At 47.9% G+C, this 18,183-nt stretch overlaps 1 protein-coding gene across 2 annotated transcripts in view; it reads left to right on the top strand.

Moving 5' to 3' along the window:
* FARS2 (phenylalanyl-tRNA synthetase 2, mitochondrial) overlaps positions 1 to 18,183 on the top strand; it is a 323,779-nt gene that overhangs the window by 79,975 nt on the left and 225,621 nt on the right. For both annotated transcript variants that reach the window (XM_040984028.1, XM_040984027.1), the window contains one exon: positions 1,062 to 1,193. In XM_040984028.1, the coding sequence (XP_040839962.1) occupies positions 1,062 to 1,193 (132 nt within the window). The remainder of the gene's footprint in view (positions 1 to 1,061; positions 1,194 to 18,183) is intronic.

The raw sequence follows: 18,183 nt of genomic DNA, 5'->3' as shown, positions 1-18,183 counted from the left end.
CACAGGTTAGCCCGTGACGGACACAGGTTAGCCCATGAGGGACAGGGACACGGGTTAGCCCCTGAGGGACAGAGACACAGGTTAGCCCCTGAGGGACACAGGTTAGCCCGTGAGGGACACAGGTTAGCCTGTGAGGGACAGGGACGCGGGTTAGCCCCTGAGGGACAGAGACACAGGTTAGCCCGTGAGGGACACAGGTTAGCCCGTGACGGACACAGGTTAGCCCCTGAGGGACACAGGTTAGCCCGTGACGGACACAGGTTAGCCCATGAGGGACACAGGTTAGCCCGTGACGGACACAGGTTAGCCCATGAGGGACAGGGACGCGGGTTACCCCGTGAGGGACAGGACCCTCAGACTGCAGCATAAGCACTACCACGTGCTCCTGCGGCCTGCGTTCCTCACGGGGCGTCGAGGCTCCTACCTGGTGAGTCCCACGCTGGGAGCTCAGCCCTTTGCAGCCTGGAATGTGCGTGTTTGTGATTAGTTGGTGAGAACTGCGTGGTGGCATTCAGCTTGTGCATGTTGGTCTGCTTGCCTGGTTTGGCGTGTACTTATCACCCGTCTCTAGGATGGGTGCCTGGCTTTTTGTGGTTTTGCTTAAATCTGGCTTGTAGATCTTATTTTCTGTTAGCTGTTACCAAGTCACGCAGGCCAGTTAGTTTACTGTAAATTGGCCATATTGTTGCCAGCAAGTTGGGAGGACAGTAAGATGAAAGTGTAGTTTCTTTAATTCTGCAAGCATGTCATTTTCACTCGGAGAAGCTAACAGAACTGCCTCTTTTCCCATGACCTTGGCTGCTGCTGCTCTGCCCAGAGGTCCCAGGGACTTGGCGGGTGGCCGATTTGCTTGTAGACAGTCCCCACACTACAGAGTGGCTTTCATATTGGAGAAGACATGCCAGTTTAAGATTTATTGCCTCACCGTAACTTGTTGCAAATTAGTCCTTTTTTGTATTTCACTCAGAATGTGGTCATTGGTGTTGTTAAGTAGAAGGGCAGATTTGGTTCTGAGGAAAAGACAGAATGCCTTATTGTGCTGTCTGTTTTGTCTCTTGCAGGGCTGGAGATCAGATGGGTGGACTGCTACTTCCCATTTACTCATCCTTCCTTCGAGATGGAGATCAGGTTCCATGGAGAATGGCTAGAAGTTCTTGGCTGCGGGGTGATGGAACAGCAGCTGGTCAATTCAGGTAGCATGCGTTCGGAAGGCACTCTCTCCTCGCCTGACCTCGTTTGCTAGTCATTCACAGGTTTTTCCACATAGCACCATCTTCCCTCCTCTTGCCCTCTATTCTGTCTCTACACAGGACTCTGGAAGAATCTATTTTTCACATCTCATTTTGCAGAAGCATCCTGTCTTCAGAGAGCTTCCTGTTCAGCACATTGATGCTGGATGTGTACTTGGCAATTTTGTAGTAATTGATAAGTTGCTCATTAACTCCTGCTGGCTGGTGGATCTTCCACAAGAGAATGAAACTATGTAGAACCCCTAGTTCTCATTGTCTGTAGTATCGTGTTCCAGTTTGGTCCAGTAGCTCATGAATATGCTGAATTGCAGATGAAAGCGCCTAGATCTAGGATTCTTGGTCACCACCCTTAGCTTGGGCGGGGACATAATTGAGTGTCAGTGGAAAGGTGTGGTCACTGATTGAATGCTGGACTCTGGGTTCTTGGGAAAGATCTTTCCAGCTTTTTCTTTTTCTTGAGAACCATCAGTGAATAAAAGTGGTTGGCTATACATTTCAAAGCTATGCTTCTTTAAGTTCTTATTCAGTTTTTTAAGGATACAATTTGAATTTAAACAGTTATTTGGAGTGACCAACGTGGTTGGCGTTGGGCATTTGAGTTCACTATGTAACCAGTTAACACTGAAGACAGAGGGTGGAGTGTGTGGCCGTGGGGACATTTGCTGCATCACCTTGGAGAGCGGCTCTGGCTCAGCAGACGGCAGAATGGACTGGAGAAGCTCGTCTTGGTGACCACCGTGGCCAGACCATGGGAAGTGGGAATAGCTGACTTGGTTGGAGAGTGAGGATGGGCTCAGCCAGAGATGCAGGGTGGCAGCAGGCGCCAGGAGCTGTGTTCCTGGTGCTGGGCCACAGGAGGCCTGGCCTTCCCTCTGCAGAGCCGGCACTCAGTGAATGCACAGATGGCCTCTGCTCTGCTGAGGTGGGCTTGGGAGAGGCCCAGCATGGGCCAGATGCTTTGTGGGCCGTTTTCAAATGTTTGAAGGATGTCTTAGCAGAGTGGGAGCACAGAGGTTGCCACCGGGGCCCGTGAGGGAGAACGATGCAGCCTGGAGACCCCGTGTTGGAGCCGGATGCTCGGCCGTCCGCCGCTGTATAGGCCCAGCCTATACGCCACAGTGCAGGTCCCAGGGACCGCTGTGTGCTGTTAGACACACTAGCTTCTTTCCTGGAGACCCCGTGTTGGAGCGGGTCCTCGGCCGTCCGCTACTGTGTGCTGTTAGACACACTAGGTTTCCTTCCTGCAAGGACGAGCAGAGAAGCACAGAGACACTTGGGCGAGGAGCGCCTGCTGGCACGGTGTATCCAACAGAGTCTCGCGCTGCAGCGCCTTCTCAGTAGAGGGTCTCTTTACCGTGCAGTGTGTATGCAGAGGCTGGCTGACCTGTTGCTTATAGGAAGGGATTCATTTTTTTCTTTCTTTCCTTCCATTCTTTTGATTTATTTTATGTAATTTCTATTTGAAAGAATTACAGAGAGAGGGAGAGACAGAGATCTTATGTCTGCTCGTTCACTCCCCAATGGTTGCAATAGCCTGAGCTAAACTGATTTGAAGCCAAGAGCCAGGAAGCAGCTTCTTCCAGGTCTCCCACATGGCTGTAGGGGCCCGAGGACTTGGGCCGTCCTCCGCGGCTTCCCCCTGGGCATAAGCAAGGAGCCAGATTGGAAGGCGAACAGGCTGCACACTGACACCCGTACAGCATGTTGGCACCTAGGCAAGGCCCAGGCTATACGTCACAGTGCAGGTCCCAGGGACAATTTCTAGTCATGTGAACTAGGAACCTCTGATCTGTAGTCATCTCTGCTTCCAGACCAAGCAATTGCTGTTAGAAGGACAAAGAAAAGCCAGAGTAATATGCAACAGAAAGAAAAGACAGTGGGGCCTAGTAGATGTACCTATGTTTCCGTGAGATCTTAGAAGCAAATCTATAGGAGTCATCTCCTTGGGTAGCAGCTGGCTTCAAGTATGAGCCCCCTGGTCTTTTGCTTCTTTTGTTGTTGACTTCCTCCCAGAGTACCTGCTGTCAAGGGGGAGGACTTCCTCCCGGAGTACCTGCTGTCAAGGGGTGGACTTCCTCCCAGAGTACCTGCTGTCAGGGGGTGGACTTCCTCCCATAGTACCTGCTGTCAAGGGGAGGACTTCCTCCCACAGTACCTGCTGTCAAGGGGAGGACTTCCTCCTGGAGTACCTGCTGTCAAGGGGAGGACTTCCTCCTGGAGTACCTGCTGTCAAGGGGTGGACTTCCTCCCACAGTACCTGCTGTCAAGGGGAGGACTTCCTCCCAGAGTACCTGCTGTCAAGGGGAGGACTTCCTCCCAGAGTACCTGCTGTCAAGGGGCGGACTTCCTCCCAGAGTACCTGCTGTCAAGGGGTGGACTTCCTCCCGGAGTACCTGCTGTCAAGGGGAGGACTTCCTCCCGGAGTACCTGCTGTCAAGGGGTGGACGTCCTCCCAGAGTACCTGCTGTCAAGGGGTGGACGTCCTCCCAGAGTACCTGCTGTCAAGGGGTGGACGTCCTCCCAGAGTACCTGCTGTCAAGGGGTGGACTTCCTCCCGGAGTACCTGCTGTCAAGGGGTGGACTTCCTCCTGGAGTACCTGCTGTCAAGGGCTAGAGCTTCAGAAAGCCAAGTGTGGCGGTGGGAGGAGGTGAACCTGTTAAGAGACTGAGAGATCACGCCAGACACAAGTGACACAGTTTAGCATGTAAGGAGGAGTTGTGCCTAGCCGAACTTGATGGTAGCTGTTCTCACTTCACTCCAGGAACAGTGCCTCTCACGGCCTAATTCAGGGGATTTAAACTCACCTTGGCACACATCAGCCAGGGATTTTTTTTAAGAGCCATCCATTTAGCCTATCATGTTCTGGTTTGCTGACACTCTAGATCCTCCAGTCAACTTAGGTGGTGTGTCATACAAATCATCCAGTCGACTTTGACTTTAAATTCAGACTGCATTTAAGTCAGTCATCCAGCCAACATGTGTACAGAAGCATGGAGCTGCAGTTCGCTTTGCGCAGGATTTGGCGAAGGGAAACTTTTGCTGGAAACAACAGAATTGCTGAGAAATGATGCTGAGATGGGGGTCACATCCTCTCATGGTAATGGGGTGTTGTTACCTGGTTACACCTTGTCGCAGATCTTTCTGTCTCTTTTCTCTGTAAATCTGCTTTTCCAATAAAAATAAATAAGTCTTAAAAAAAAAAAAAAGGCCATTGATAGAGTTAGCACCTTTGAGGCCCCATGCTAGGAAGAGAGGAAGGTACCACAGTGGGTAAATATGGCTGCCCTTCGCAGTCCGGGAGACCAGTGTATGTCAGCATGTTGCAGGGTGTGGGCAAGATCACGCCAGACAAGTCTCAAGTTTATTAACCAAGCTTGGCGATAACAGGGTACACTGGAAATAGCAAATCACAAATCCATACAGCAAAACAGTCAATTGAAACCCCAAGAGGAACAAATGGTCATTACCCTCAAGTCCATCCATTAAGCTGAAGTCATATGTCCCAGCTTCCCCAGCAAATATTAGTTATCCTAAGAGACATGCAGTGAATAACCTGGGCACACTTACAAAGCTGCAGACATTCACCTTTCCCTGGCTTCTCTGCCCACATTCCATCACTGCTAGGCCTCGCCTCTCCTGGAACTCCCAATAGTACACACACCAGAAATACAAAGCATCTTAGCATTGCTATCTTTACTGTCCCACCGAAGCAGTGAACAGAGGGTGAGGAATACAGACACATAGGGGCCATGTCAGGGGACATCTGTCCTCAGAGTCTGTCTGTGGGAAGCCAGAGAGGAGGCGGATACTGGGGAGGCCAAGAGTCAGAGTGCCAGAGTGATGGAAGCACGGGACCAAGAGAGCAAGCCGCTCCCTATCATGGGCCTTTGTAGGGGCTCATGGGGGGAGGGATATCATGGCCCCTCTACGATTTCAGATGATAGGTGAACATCACAGGTGGGCAGGAGGGAACACCTAGGTGGTGGTCTCGGGGAGTGGCTTCCAAGCTCATGACCCTGAACTAGCTTCCTACTCTAGCACAGTCAGAGCAGCTCTGCTCGAGAGTCAACTGTCTCCATGGTGGGAGTCAGTATCCACGAGGGGACCGTGGGTGGACAAACATCAACGTCCACAAGGGGACCGTGGGTGGACGACGTCCGTGAGGGGACCGTAGGTGGACAAACATCAACATCCACGTGGGGACTGTGGGTGGACGATGTCCGTGAAGGGACCATGGGTGTTTGTGTGTGAATATCTTTTTCTCCCTTTCTTTCGTGAATGATCTAGGACTGGAATATTCCATAAATGTCAGTTAGTTCAAGGTAGTTGCTATGTCTGATTCTGTTTTTTGTCTTAGTGTTTTGTCAGTTTTCCAGAAGGGCTGAGTGTCACACTTTTCTACCCTGACCGTAGGCTTGTCATTTCTTGACCTCATTGTATCCGTTTTTTCCCCAGTTTTGAGGCCTAATTATTGGAATCGTATACAAATGCTTATGTGATTTCTACCTGAATTGTCTGTCTATGAAATATCAGCCTTTTTGTCTGTATTTTAACTTTTCTTTACTGTGGCAAAATTTTATTCCATTTTTCAAAGACAAAAGAAAGCTTTGCTGGATATGTTATCCTAGGCCAACAATTTTTTTTGCTTTTAGAATCTGGAATATGTCGCTCCATTCTCCTCTGGCTTGTAGAGTTTCCTGTGAGAGATCTCCTGTGAGTTTAATTGGCATTCATTTGTATGTCAATTGATTTTTTTTTTCACGTGCACATTTAAGGATCTTTTCCTTATGTTCAATTGACGAGAGCTTGATGATCATGTGTCATGGTGAAGATTGCTTTTGGTCAAGCCTATTGGGAGTTCTGTGCCCCTCCTGGATCTTGTTTCCCTTATTATATCATTAAATACATTTTTTCAACCCAGCTTCTCCCTCTGCACCTTCTGGGACTACCATAACTCTTACATTGGGCCTTTTAATAGTATCTTTCAGTTCTTGAATACTTTTCTTGGCCTGATCCAGTTCTGTTTCCAGTTTTTTTGTTTTGTTTGTTTCCCCCGGTGACAGGAAATATCTTCTAATTTTGAGATTCTTTCTTCTGCCTACTTTATTCTATTTTGGAGATTCTCCGCTGTATCCACTGTACTTTTCATTTGCTCCACTGGATTCAGCTTTCATTTGATTCATTTCCTGTGTGACATATTCTTTAAATTTCTTGAACACCTGCTTTACGTGCTTCTTATTGTTGATAAGAAGCTTTATAATAAATGTTTTGAATTCTGTATCCCCCATTTTCTCGATGTTTTCCTCAGGGAACTCTGAGGTTGGCAAAGGCTTTTCCTCCTGTGCAGGAGAGTCTTCAGTAATATTCATTGTGCCTCTGTCTCTTCTTTTCCTCTTGTTCACTGTACTTCTGGTTATCAAAGTCTTCTCTTTTGGGCAGATTTCTAAGCTGTGTCACCCACAGGTCTATAATTTGATTTTACTTACTGTAGTTGGTACACAGCTCTTCGTTTGCAGTCACTTTTTTTTTTTTTTTAACCATTCCCTCAAGGAATTCCTAGGTCTGGGTTCTTATGCTTATGTTAGACTACCTCCATGGTGTCTGTGCCCCAACTCCTGCTCACCACTCTCCACCTCCTGTGATACCGTGCTGAGGCTGCTCCGTTGTCTGTACAAACTTTCTCTTACTTCATATTTGAGCAGTTCCCAGGATTAGGGAGCTACCAGGAGTCCTAAATAGCTAGTTGTTGGTAGTGATGGTGTTGTTGGAACCTGTTGCCATTAGGTCTGGGGGCCACACGGATCTATTTTGACCCATATGATGCAAAAGCTGGTATTATTTTTCCTGTGGAACCAGTGCAATGCACCGAGCTCAGTGAGATCAGTCCCTGCTCAGCGCATGCGCAGCTCACTGTTGTCCCTGTAGTTTTAAAGCTTTCACCACACTGTACAAAATGGTGTTTGATGTCCCAATACTAGAGTTCTTGATCTGCTGGCCATCAGGTCTGAGGGCCACCTGGAACCTGTAATATGCCACGTTGTTGCAGTTCACTGAGCCAGAAGTGAGTTCACTCCCAGCTCATGCATGTTCAGTCCTGTTGCATAGCCTTTGTCTCCCTACACAATGGCACCAGATTAGAATCTAGGCTGTGAAATTCACCCTGTTCCCACATCGCCTGTCTGGGACCTGCCACTCTGTCTCTACTCCTTGTTGAATCAAACAGACCAGCAGAATGGGCAGTTCTATGTCTGGGTTGGCCTCCTGAGCTCCTGGTGAACGCCCCTTGTTGCTGGTGGAGTTCGTTCTGCCAGTGCCATTCAGTTCGCCACTGGCTGAGTGCCACTGGGGCGTCAGTCGTTGCAGCACCACACCGTTGTGTCTTCTGACTTCCTGTGTCCACATCTCTGAATGTTCATTGCCAGTGGAGTTGTGCAGCTCTGCAGCGGGGGCCCACCTTCAGGGTAGAACCAGGTGAGGCAAAAGCAAACCAACTCCCTGTAAATGGGTGAACTTTCCTTAGTTTGTCCTCTACATAATTTCTCTGTGTACTTTTAAGAATTTTCTGTTAATTGATTTAACATGTGTTTGTTGTAATTAGCGGAGGGATGAACTGTTGTGGCCTTGTACGCTGTCTTCAAACTCAAGTGTGATTGGTTTGTGCAGGCGCTCCAGGTGACGTGATGTCTTCTGGAATGTCACTGTGGGGGTCCACTTGTGCATTCAGTCTGTCATTCTCATTGGCTGTAATTCAGCAGGTGCATTTTACGGCAAAATGGTGAGCTGTCTCAGTTCTTCTAGCGTTTGGTCCCTTGCCTCCTAGTTCTTCCTCCCTCTTCTCTTGTTCCCGTTCTCACTTTGGCCCTTGACTTTCAGTCACTTTTGGTCCTTCCGATGTCCTTTCAGAAAAACTGACAAGTGCGTGTCAGCCGTCTGTGGAGGTTCTGCTTGTGTTTCCCCTAGTGAACTATTTTTAACACTCACGATAGATATGTCTACGCAAGTATTTACTTGGTCCTTTCAAAATGGATAAGGTGATGAGAAAGCCGATCCTGGTATAAAACCAATCTGCAATCCTCGAACAATGAAGAAAATGAGATACAAAGAGAAAGTGTAAATAATGTCATGGTCACATGTATTAAGTTTTACATTTTTAAGATTTGTTCATTCTTAGTTCAAGCGAAGATTTACAGAGAGAAAGAGATATAGAATGAGCGAGTTCTTTTGTCTGCTGCTGCTTCACTCTCCACATGGCTGCCGCAGCTGGAGCTGAGCTGATCTGAAGCCAGGAGTGAGGAGCTTCCCCAGGGTCTGCTGCGTGGGTGTAGCGGCCCAAGGTGTTGAGCCATCTTCCACTGCCTTTCCAGGCCATAAGCAGGAGCTGAACTGCAAGTAGAGCAGTTGGGACACGAATTGCTGCTTATATGGAATGCCAGTGCTGAAGGCAGATTAGCCTGTTGAACCGTTGCACTGGTCCCAAGTATGCACATTTTAAAGGCCTTTTTCTGTCACTCTAGGTCTATACAGTATGAGACATACCTATATGTACAAACCATGATGTATTTTGTAAAACAAAACCATACTTTGTGTATTTTTTTTTTTCCTTTTACTTTGGTGTCTTTTCCCACTACCAGGCATCCTTCCATGTCGTGACTGTGACACTTTGAAGCTGTTGTGGGTGTAGCTTTCTGATCATTTCCATACTGATGTGTCTTTGACCAGAGTGTCTTTCAGCGTGTATCGTTGTGTTCCTTCCTTAGTATCACTTGTGGGTTTTTTTTAATTAATTTTTTTTTATTGGAAAGGCAGATCAGATTTACAGAGAGAAGGGGAGACAGAGAGAAAAATCATCCATCCACTGGTTCACTCCCCAAGTGACTGCAACAGCTGGAGCCGAGCAAGTTTGAAGCCAGGAGCCAGGAGCCAGGAGCTTTTTCCAGTCTCCTGTGCGGGTACAGGGTCCCAAGGCTTTGGACCCTTGTCTGCTGCTTTTACAGGCCATAAACAGGGAGGTGGATGGCCAGTGGAACAGTGGGGACATGGATGGTGCCCATGGGATCCTGGGCTCACACGGTGAGGATTTAGCCACTGAGTCATCACATCAACTCCGGCTTGTGTTTTTAATTTCCAACTTCAAATTATACCTTATCCCATTTTTTTAAACTAATGTCTACCATTTCTGGGTACTTCAAAATGTTCATGGAAACATGGAATTAACAGATAAGTTGAGTGTTATCCATGTATTGTTTTTCATGATAGATTTTCTAAAAACTTTCAAAGATCTCTTATAAGCATAGAGTTAGTATTTTTTCACCAAAATAAATTTGTTTTTAATTCTGTTTTCCATAAACTTTTTTGAAATATCCTCCTATCTTTTCCTCCCCATCTCTGAAGTTTGCAAAATAACTATTCTGCATTTTGTGTGAAATACCCACATTTCCTTCTAGCTGTACTGTGTGTGTGTTTAAAACAGCCAGCTTCCACCTTATTTTCTATTTTAGCAAGTGAAGGCGTACCTTGGTTTAGCTTTTCTTGCAGCAGTGTGAAATTCATCAGGACTATCCTGAGTAGAGCTTTAGTTCATTTTTCACTGCTTAGATTCTGTTGGATGAATATGTTGTCCTTTATTCAGCCATCCTGCAATAAATATTTAAATGTTCCTAGTGTGTTTCCAACTACAAATGACCCTGCAGAACATCGCCGAGCATCTCTGTAGGTGTGCGGGGCTCTTGAAGGTGTGTTTTATCTCGCAGTAGAATTGCTTAGTCAGTACTCACAAGCATCTTGAGCCTCATTGAGTATCACCAAATGGCCTCATTTACACGGCCTTATACCTGGATGGGTACCTTCTGATTGCCCCACGCTCTCTGCAGCCTGTGGCCTTATTCCGCTCATTCTGCCAATCCAGACAATATAGAAGCATCTCTCACTCTGGTCTCCATTTGCATTTGCCTGGTACATTAGACTCGAGCACATTTTTATGTATCTTTGTGACATTTACAGCTTTTGCTTTGTTTATTCTGGATGACGCTTGGTTTTTGTCTTTGGTAAGAATATTTGGTTACTGCACGTGTTATTTCTGTGTATTTCAGTACTACAAGTTTGTGGCTTTGCTTTTTTTTAAATGCACTTCTTGAGTAGCTTAAGGTTTCTTTGTCTAACTTTGATCTCCAAAAAGAGTCGCTTTTTCAGGTGATGGGCGTGGGGGTGACTTGTCAAGCTCCGTGGAAAGAAGCTGTGCCTGTCCTGCTCCGTTCCGCTGGGAGGAGTCTCTCGTGTTATTGCTGTGTCACTCCTGTTTCCAGCCTTGCGTCCTGAATGTTTAATGACCCTAAGCGTTTACCTTCTCTCTGCTGATGTTCTGCCAGGCTGGGTCCCACCCTCTGTGACAGCTTCTCCTGCCTGGGAAGCTGTGCTTTGTTTGAGAAATGTAGCTTGGGGCTTGCCTGGGGAACCCTATCATGCGATTGGCAGAGTTGGATTGCATTTCCCGTATATGTGTTTTTCGGTTTTCACTGACGCCACCTCTCATCGCCGCCCCCAGTATTTCTGTCATGGTGACACAAGTAAACGTTTTGACGACTTGATTCGGGGTGTGCGTTGTGCCTGGCGTTGGTGTGGCTGTGTTGTTTAATGGTGCAAGCTGCTTGCACATCCAGAGCAAATGCCATGGCTGCAGAGTCGGTCCCCTATGTCCCTCTCAGTGTCTGTTATCACTGTTTGATTTTTCTAATCCTTCCCCCATCCCTGTGGACTTAATTTTCTATTTTCAGCTGGTTTTTTTTTTCCTGTTGTTTCCCGCATCCCAGAGACAGTATCCAAGAACAACACACCATATCTGTCATCGGCTTTTACCCCTGAGGAGCTGGAGTCCTTAGTGAATGCTCACGTGAGCAGTGTGGGTGGGGGGCTGATGGAGATGAGGTCCTTCTGCATGTGGTGAGTGGTCTGTGCCTTCCTCAAGCCTCCTGTCTTTATGCACTTTGCCCATGACATGGAAGCACTTTCCACTGTGGGGGCAATGTATTATGTTACTGTTTGGGGCTTGGCTGTGTGACACACTTGGCTGTAGGAGTGTTAGGAGTTGGAAAAGCAGCTTGGAATGTACTTGGCAGTTGGCTGTGCCCTTTTTCACTTGTATCATTATTATGAAGTGAACATAAGCTGTGGAGCCTGCTAGTTCTAAAACAGTAAGAAATATGTGATATAGAATCAGGCCTGAGGCCTGGTGCCCTGGCAGTGTGCCCGAGCTGAACCCAGGCCTGCAGCTGCGTGGTGCTCCACTGCATGTGGCCTGGTGCCAAGCCCGTGTGCCCCAGCTGAACCCAGGCCTGCAGCTGCGTGGTGCTCCACTGCATGTGGTCTGGTGCCCAATCCGTGTGCCCCAGCTGAACCCAGGCCTGCAGCTGTGTGGTGCTCCACTGCATGTGGTCTGGTGCCTAATCCATGTGCCCCAGCTGAACCCAGGCCTGCAGCTGCGTGGTGCTCCACTGCATGCTGCTGTGATTCCTAAGGGTTTTTCACCCAGCTGCAGCTGGTGTAGAATGTACACTGTGATGGCCTTGTGTCTGTTTTCTCAGCTCGCATGTGTTTGAGATTCTCTGCTGCGGCATCAGCTCGCAGGGCATCCAGGCAGGTCGACTCTTTCCTTTCAGACACTCCCTCTGTTCCTCTGTTGGCAGACTAGTGCAGAAGATGGCGGGCAGCAGCTTGGACTTCTCTTCTTCTGTATGTGAGGACGTGAGTTTGTGGGAGGAAGGAGTAGACTGGTGCAAGATCTGACTCCCAAACTCACCTGAGTGTTTAGTGGCCAGAGTCAAGAATGAGCGGTAGTAAGATAGTGGAAACTTGCCCCAGCTCTGCTCTTCAGGAAGTGGGCTAGTGGTAGGCCTTGGGACACGAGCGAGGGCGTGCATGCCTTTTTTAAGCTTGTGACTTGAGAAGTAGTTACAGAGGGACACACACAGAGACAGATGCTCTGTCTGTTGGTTCATTCCCCAGGTGGCCATGATGTCTGGAGCTTCTTTCAGGTCTCAAATGGGAGTGCCAGGGTCCCATGGTCTTGTGACATCTTGGGCTGCCCTCCCAAGCATGGTATCAGGAAGCTGGAGTGGAAGTGGAGCAGCCAGGAATAGAACCAGTAGCAATATGGGGTGCTGTAGCCACAGGTGGGGGATTAGCCTGTTTCGTCATTGTGCTGGCCCCAGGCGTGCCTGCTCTTGAAGGCCTCTCTCTCTCTCTCTCTCTCTCTCTCTCTCTCTCTCTCTCGGGGTTGATTATGGATGTGGAATTGAGCCCAACTGCCTTTGCCTGTGTGTCTCTGCATGTTGCCCTCCCTCCACATGCACTGTGTCACGTCATCTCCTGATGTCATCAGATGGATGACCCAGCAGGGGCTGCCAGTCCCGAGCTGTGAAGCTCTCAAAGTGGCAGCGCAAACAACCTTCCTTCCCAGGCGCCTTGCCTCAGGTGTCTTGTAGTGGCAGAAAGCTTACTGACGTAACTCCCCGCCCTCTGTAGAGAAGCCATTGAATTAGTTTTTTTGGGCTTTTAATGTGGTGTTGTGGTGGTCCTCCAGACCAGATAGAAGTTAGAGATGCTGTTTATCTAGAGATTCGCTTGTAAAGGAGGTTTGGAAACGCTGCTGCCATGTGCTGCATCCTGTGTGTGCACGCATGCGTTTGCAGCATAACCTTTGTACAGTGTCAGTGCTGGGAGTCTGAGCTGCACCGCGGTCAGGAAGAAGCTGCCGGAATCCCGGGATGAGATTCACGGCAGCAGGAAGTTTTCTGTTTTCGCTGTTGTATCTCAGTCCCTGCCGAGTACTTACTACACACCCACAGTGAATGCGTGGGCTTGAGAGTAGTTAGACCTCATCCTCGTTCTGGTATTTTCTCTCCAGGCTCACAGAAATGGTGCAGACCATGCAGCAAAGCCAGCCTGGTGATCTGGGCTTGCCTTGGCTGTTCCTCCCCTGGGTTTGGTAGTCACCAGGATGACGCCATAGGGTCCCTGTGTGAGGATCTGACCTCTGTGAGCTGGATGTCCTGGGTCCATCCTATGTGTCTCTGTTTCTTCATCAGTCAAATGAACACCAAAATTGTGCGATTTCTGGGCTTTCTTTTAAACTCCCAATCCCGATGATTTGGATTCCTGAACAGCCCAGAGATTGTTAATATTGGTAAAGCCCGAGAGGGGTTGTATTTAGGTTTGCAGCACCACATGGAAAATACCAGCAGGGCTCTGGTATGTGTGGTTGGTTTATCAGGGTTCCTCCTGACCCTTTCCCCTAAAAGAAATTGTCAAAGGTTTAAAAAAAAGAAAGAAAGAAAGAAAGAGGAAGCCGCTATAATTGAGTCTGATTGAACGCTTTTCCGAAGCTCCTGCTTCCTGGGCTCGGGGCAGCGTTGCAGGCGGCCCTGCTGTGCTCTCAGTGGCTCCATCTTATTTTCTCCCTTGCAAAAAGGCAATTTAGGAGTTTAGGAATTATTTATGGTACTGTGGGGATAAACACAATCTGCTAGGTTATTTTTCTCGTGTCTTTTTTCCCCCTCAGGTTTGTTTCTGTATTTTAGACTAGAGGCAATGGCTTTGTGAAATGGCCGTGTTGCCATACCCATTGGGGGACAAATAAAACAATGTGATTAGGAAAAATTTTTTAATTGTCATAATTCAGGAGTTGGGTATTAGTAGGGTGTGTTTTGCGGAAGAAAGAAAGAATTGGTGTTTGTTGATGATAAGTGGTGGGTGGAACAATTGGACAACATATTTCCTGTGTTTTTTGAGTTAGGTAGCGATGGGGGTGTGTCGTCTCTCCGACGAGTAGACCACAGAACCCTTTCAGGCTCAGTTTCCTTTGTAGCGCATATCCCAGGAAGGATGCTTTGGGCACTGCACATCCGTGCACTACAGGAGGGGACAGTAAATTGGAGGGAAGAGGAAATAAGCTATACTGACACGCTTTTTCTTTCTTTCTTTTTTTTTTTTTTTTAAGATTTATTTATGCTTACTGCAAAGATCTATGTAAGAAGGAGAGACAGATCTTCTGTCCGCTGGTTCATTCCCCAAAGGGTTACAACAGCCAGAGCTGAGCTGATCTTGCCCATGGCTGGGGATTTCTCTGCTACCCGTTGAGCGGGCTGGGTCTTGGGGCCTCTCATTATTTTGCACGTAGATTCTTGGTCCACATGTACTGAAAAGGTGTCAACTGGAAAAAGGGCAGCCTCTTCTTGCTCCTTCTGATACTGGTCAGGCTCCTGCTGACTGCTCCCCTTGACTACAATGGGGTAGAATACACCATTGCAGAATACACCAGGAGCTTTGTATCCAAAAGGTGTACCTTCATTGGCAACTAGTTACTATTTACTGTCCTTGAATCGCAATGCCTCATCTTTTAGATGAGAATGATAGTGTGCAACTCGTTGGTTTAGGATGAAGATTGAGTGGGTTACTTCGTGTAACATGGTTAGCAGTCCCAGGTACTTTGTAGACTGTCAGAAATTGTTAGATCTTTTCTCTCCTCGCTTGCAATGCTGACATCTTTTGGAGACTATCCATCTTGGAGATAATGTAAAGTTTCGTTAACTCGTGAAGTTACATGCTGATTCATAAGGCCATTTGGTAGAAGTGAGGGAGACATGAGAGACTAATTGCAGTTTTCCTCACATTCTCAAAGGGTCTTGTGGCTGTGGCTTAAAAATGTCAAGATCCCAAAGTTTTGATCCAAAGCCCGTGGTTGATAGATGAGAGAGATGAAGAACTGGCGAATGGGGCTGATTGGGGTTTGCATTGTGGGACGTTCTTTGACAGTTACTCATTAATTCCTCACAATATGGCTGCCTGAATTCAGACCTGCTGGGAAGGCACTTATGAGGTGACAGGCAAAGCCTCCCTCAGGTGGTTATTGAGAGGCCATAGAGGGCAGGTGGTCTTGGCTGGAAAGGTGGACACTTGGCCTTGTGTGAAGATGAGTAAGGCCGAGCTCCTGCCCACAGGGCTTGAGGGCCTGGTGACAGTCCCCAGAAGGCCCATAAACAGTGGAGCTGCTATGCCCGGAGACATGTGGGTCTGTGCAAGTCAGGGAATTGTGCCAGAAGAGTTGAGCTGGCGATTTTACCTTATTGCTCCAGAATGGGTAGAACTCTTCCAGGAAGAGGGGATGCATAGGGCAGACTGGGCGGGAGTTTCCAAAGACCTGGACTGCGAGGAGCGCTTCAGTGTGGCTGGGACAGTGTGAGGTGCAGTGAGAGGGTAGTGCCAGAGTAGGTCCCTCGAAGCCCAGAATGTGCAGGGGCAGGCGGAGCTTAGAATGGACGCAGAGTTACTCCGTGTAACCACAAGGGCTTTATGTGGCTCAGGGAGTGGAGGGAAGGAAGTGGCTCTTGGCTTTATTGCATAAATTGATTTTCCAATGGAAACATTTCCTTGGTGTGTGTTCATGTATACACTTTCTCTTTCCTCTGCTTTTGCTTTCATTGCATATTCAAGATATTTAATGCTAACATAGGGATGTATTGTTTTCCGTGTCCGTGTACTGTTTCCAGTCGGTGGCAGGGATGTCTGCGTTTTGGAGAGCTGGAGCGCCCAGCTGCGGGGGCCGTAACAGACTGCACAGGTACCCAGCTGACAGACATTTCTGTGTTTTTCCTCTTTTGTTACTAGCAGCAGTGTTTCAGTGAGTACCAGTGCATATGTCACATTTCACATGCAGGGACCTCAGGGGGTCACTCTCTTAGCACATATAACATGTTCATCCCTAAATTTGGTAAACATTTTCCCTCTAAATAGACCTGATATGAAGAAGCCGTATCTGATACGGGGGTTGAATTATGGGTGAGTTGTAAGCAAAGGGAAGGTGCTGGAAGATGCTGAACGTACTCTCTTGGTGTGTGGTTACAACCAAGCTGTGGACCTCTGAAATCTGACGTGTCTGTTACATGCCCAGGTTGAGGGCGAGGAGATATTTAGGCATAAAAGATGGGGGAGGAGAGCTCTGTGAAAGAATTTGGGAATCACTTAAGAGTTTTCAAACTTGGATAATATGGGAAAACTATCACAGAGAAAGAAGAGTTTTACAAAAATATCCCCTGGGTTTCGTTTACCCATGGCATTTACTCGAGTCCATTGGCACCAGAGGGGAGTTCTCTGTGGCCCAAGTCTTTGCTCATTGATTTGTCCTTTATGCGTTTATTAAGTCAGTGTTTTCTGAATCTCCAGTACTATCAAGTAGTGGCAGCAATGTAAGGCCATAGATGGTCACATGGGGAACCCGGACGGGTAGCTGTGCAGTGAAAGTGACGTTACCCGCCCTGAGAGAACATCTCCCTGCGGGATCAGTAGGAGCTGGCCTGTACTGTGAGCTGGGAGTCGTCTGAAAGGCCTCCCAGCTAAGAGGTGAAGTTGAGTGAGGGTTGCTGGTGAGGGGACTGACGTAAGCCGAGTGTGTTCTGGGATAATGTGGGCAAATGTGTTGATAAGGGGCTACTTGGTAAGCTTGTGGGGCTGAGCACTCAAGTCTCCATCGCAATTCCTTGCCTCTCAGTGTCACGAAAAACAGTCATGGCTGATTCCACTGGTGATGGACACTGAAAATGCCCAGTAGGTCTCATATGCGGCGAAATGTATTCTTACATAGAAAAGGTAGATTCGTTGTCAGTAGTTTAGAAGGCACACAGAGATGGTGGTGGAGGGCCAGCTTTGGTTCACAGCCTATAGTTTGCTGGCATTTTTCTGTCCTAGCCGGAGGAGCAAGTTGGATGTGCAAAGGTCGCGTGGAGGGACTTGTGTCCTGTCCGCTTCTTCCTGGTCTCCTCACTGTCACCTCCCCTTCAGGTTATCACGGGCATGCCTTCCCGGGCCACCTGCTACTTGACTGCTGAGAGACCTTCAGGGTCTTTCTGCAAAGGTGTTCCAGGGCCTCTGCCTTGTTAGCCTTCACTTCCCGTCAAGGAGGGAGCATCTTGCTCCCCCAATGCTGCCAAGGCTTGAGGGCTCCCTAAGTTACTGCTTATGTCTGTGTATGCGCGCACCTTTGCTTTCAGTCTGAGCTTTTTATGTACTTCTCAGAAGTTACCTTTAGATTATTGTACATATAAAAGTCCCATATTTCCATCTCATTCTTGTCCTGTCACTTCAGGTATAGGGCAATAAATGAAACCGTCTTGAGGTTCTGACTTCCAGAGCTGTGCTACCTCCAATAGCTTCATTATGTCTGTGGAAATCTAGTGTGCTTTGAAGGAATTAATTTAGCCTCACTTGCAATCTGTATGTTTACATAGAATGAACAAACATTGCATTACGTTTCATGAAAATTCAATTATTGCCGTGTCTGGGAAACATGTTCTGCTTTGTATTTAATTCTGAAGTAAGGTTACGTGATGGTTCTTCAGCTGTCACAAGAATTGGAGTTTTCTCGCTTTGCTAGACAGTGGAGAGATGGTCAGAGGAGGCTTTTCATCAGGCCCTGAGCCTGCCTGTGAGCGCACGGATGACACTGCCTCGGTAGCTGAGGGGTGACAGTCATCGCTAGCTTTGTTAAGGACAGGTGTGTTCATAGTGTCCACGTGTGGTGTGTTGGTTGTGTTGGGGCTTGTTATGCTTTCACGTGACTGATTCATTCAACAGCCATTTGTCAAGGTTCTGCTGAGGGGGTGAGGTAAGCAGTGGCAGCCAAGACTCGCTGTGTCCGTTCTCTTTTGACTGATTGGGTTAGTGGAAGTGCCTTTTGTCTTGGAACATTTGTTCATTCGGTGTAACACTCCCAACAGCTGATCTCTCCCCATGTATTGTGATTAGTTCTGTCACTTGTACATTGTTTTCGGAGAAAGCCTCCTCATCTCCCCTCCCCCACTTTGGTCCCTCTCACACACATGGTTAATATCTGCCTTCTTATCCAACAATGTGAGAGGTTTTTGGGAATCAGGGGTAGCCACTCCA

The sequence above is a fragment of the Ochotona curzoniae genome, unplaced genomic scaffold, assembly GCF_017591425.1.
Source record: "Ochotona curzoniae isolate NIBS_2020 unplaced genomic scaffold, NIBS_Ocur_1.0 contig_4064, whole genome shotgun sequence".
Lineage (NCBI taxonomy): Eukaryota > Metazoa > Chordata > Mammalia > Lagomorpha > Ochotonidae > Ochotona > Ochotona curzoniae.
This window is presented reverse-complemented; position numbering and strand designations above follow the sequence as displayed.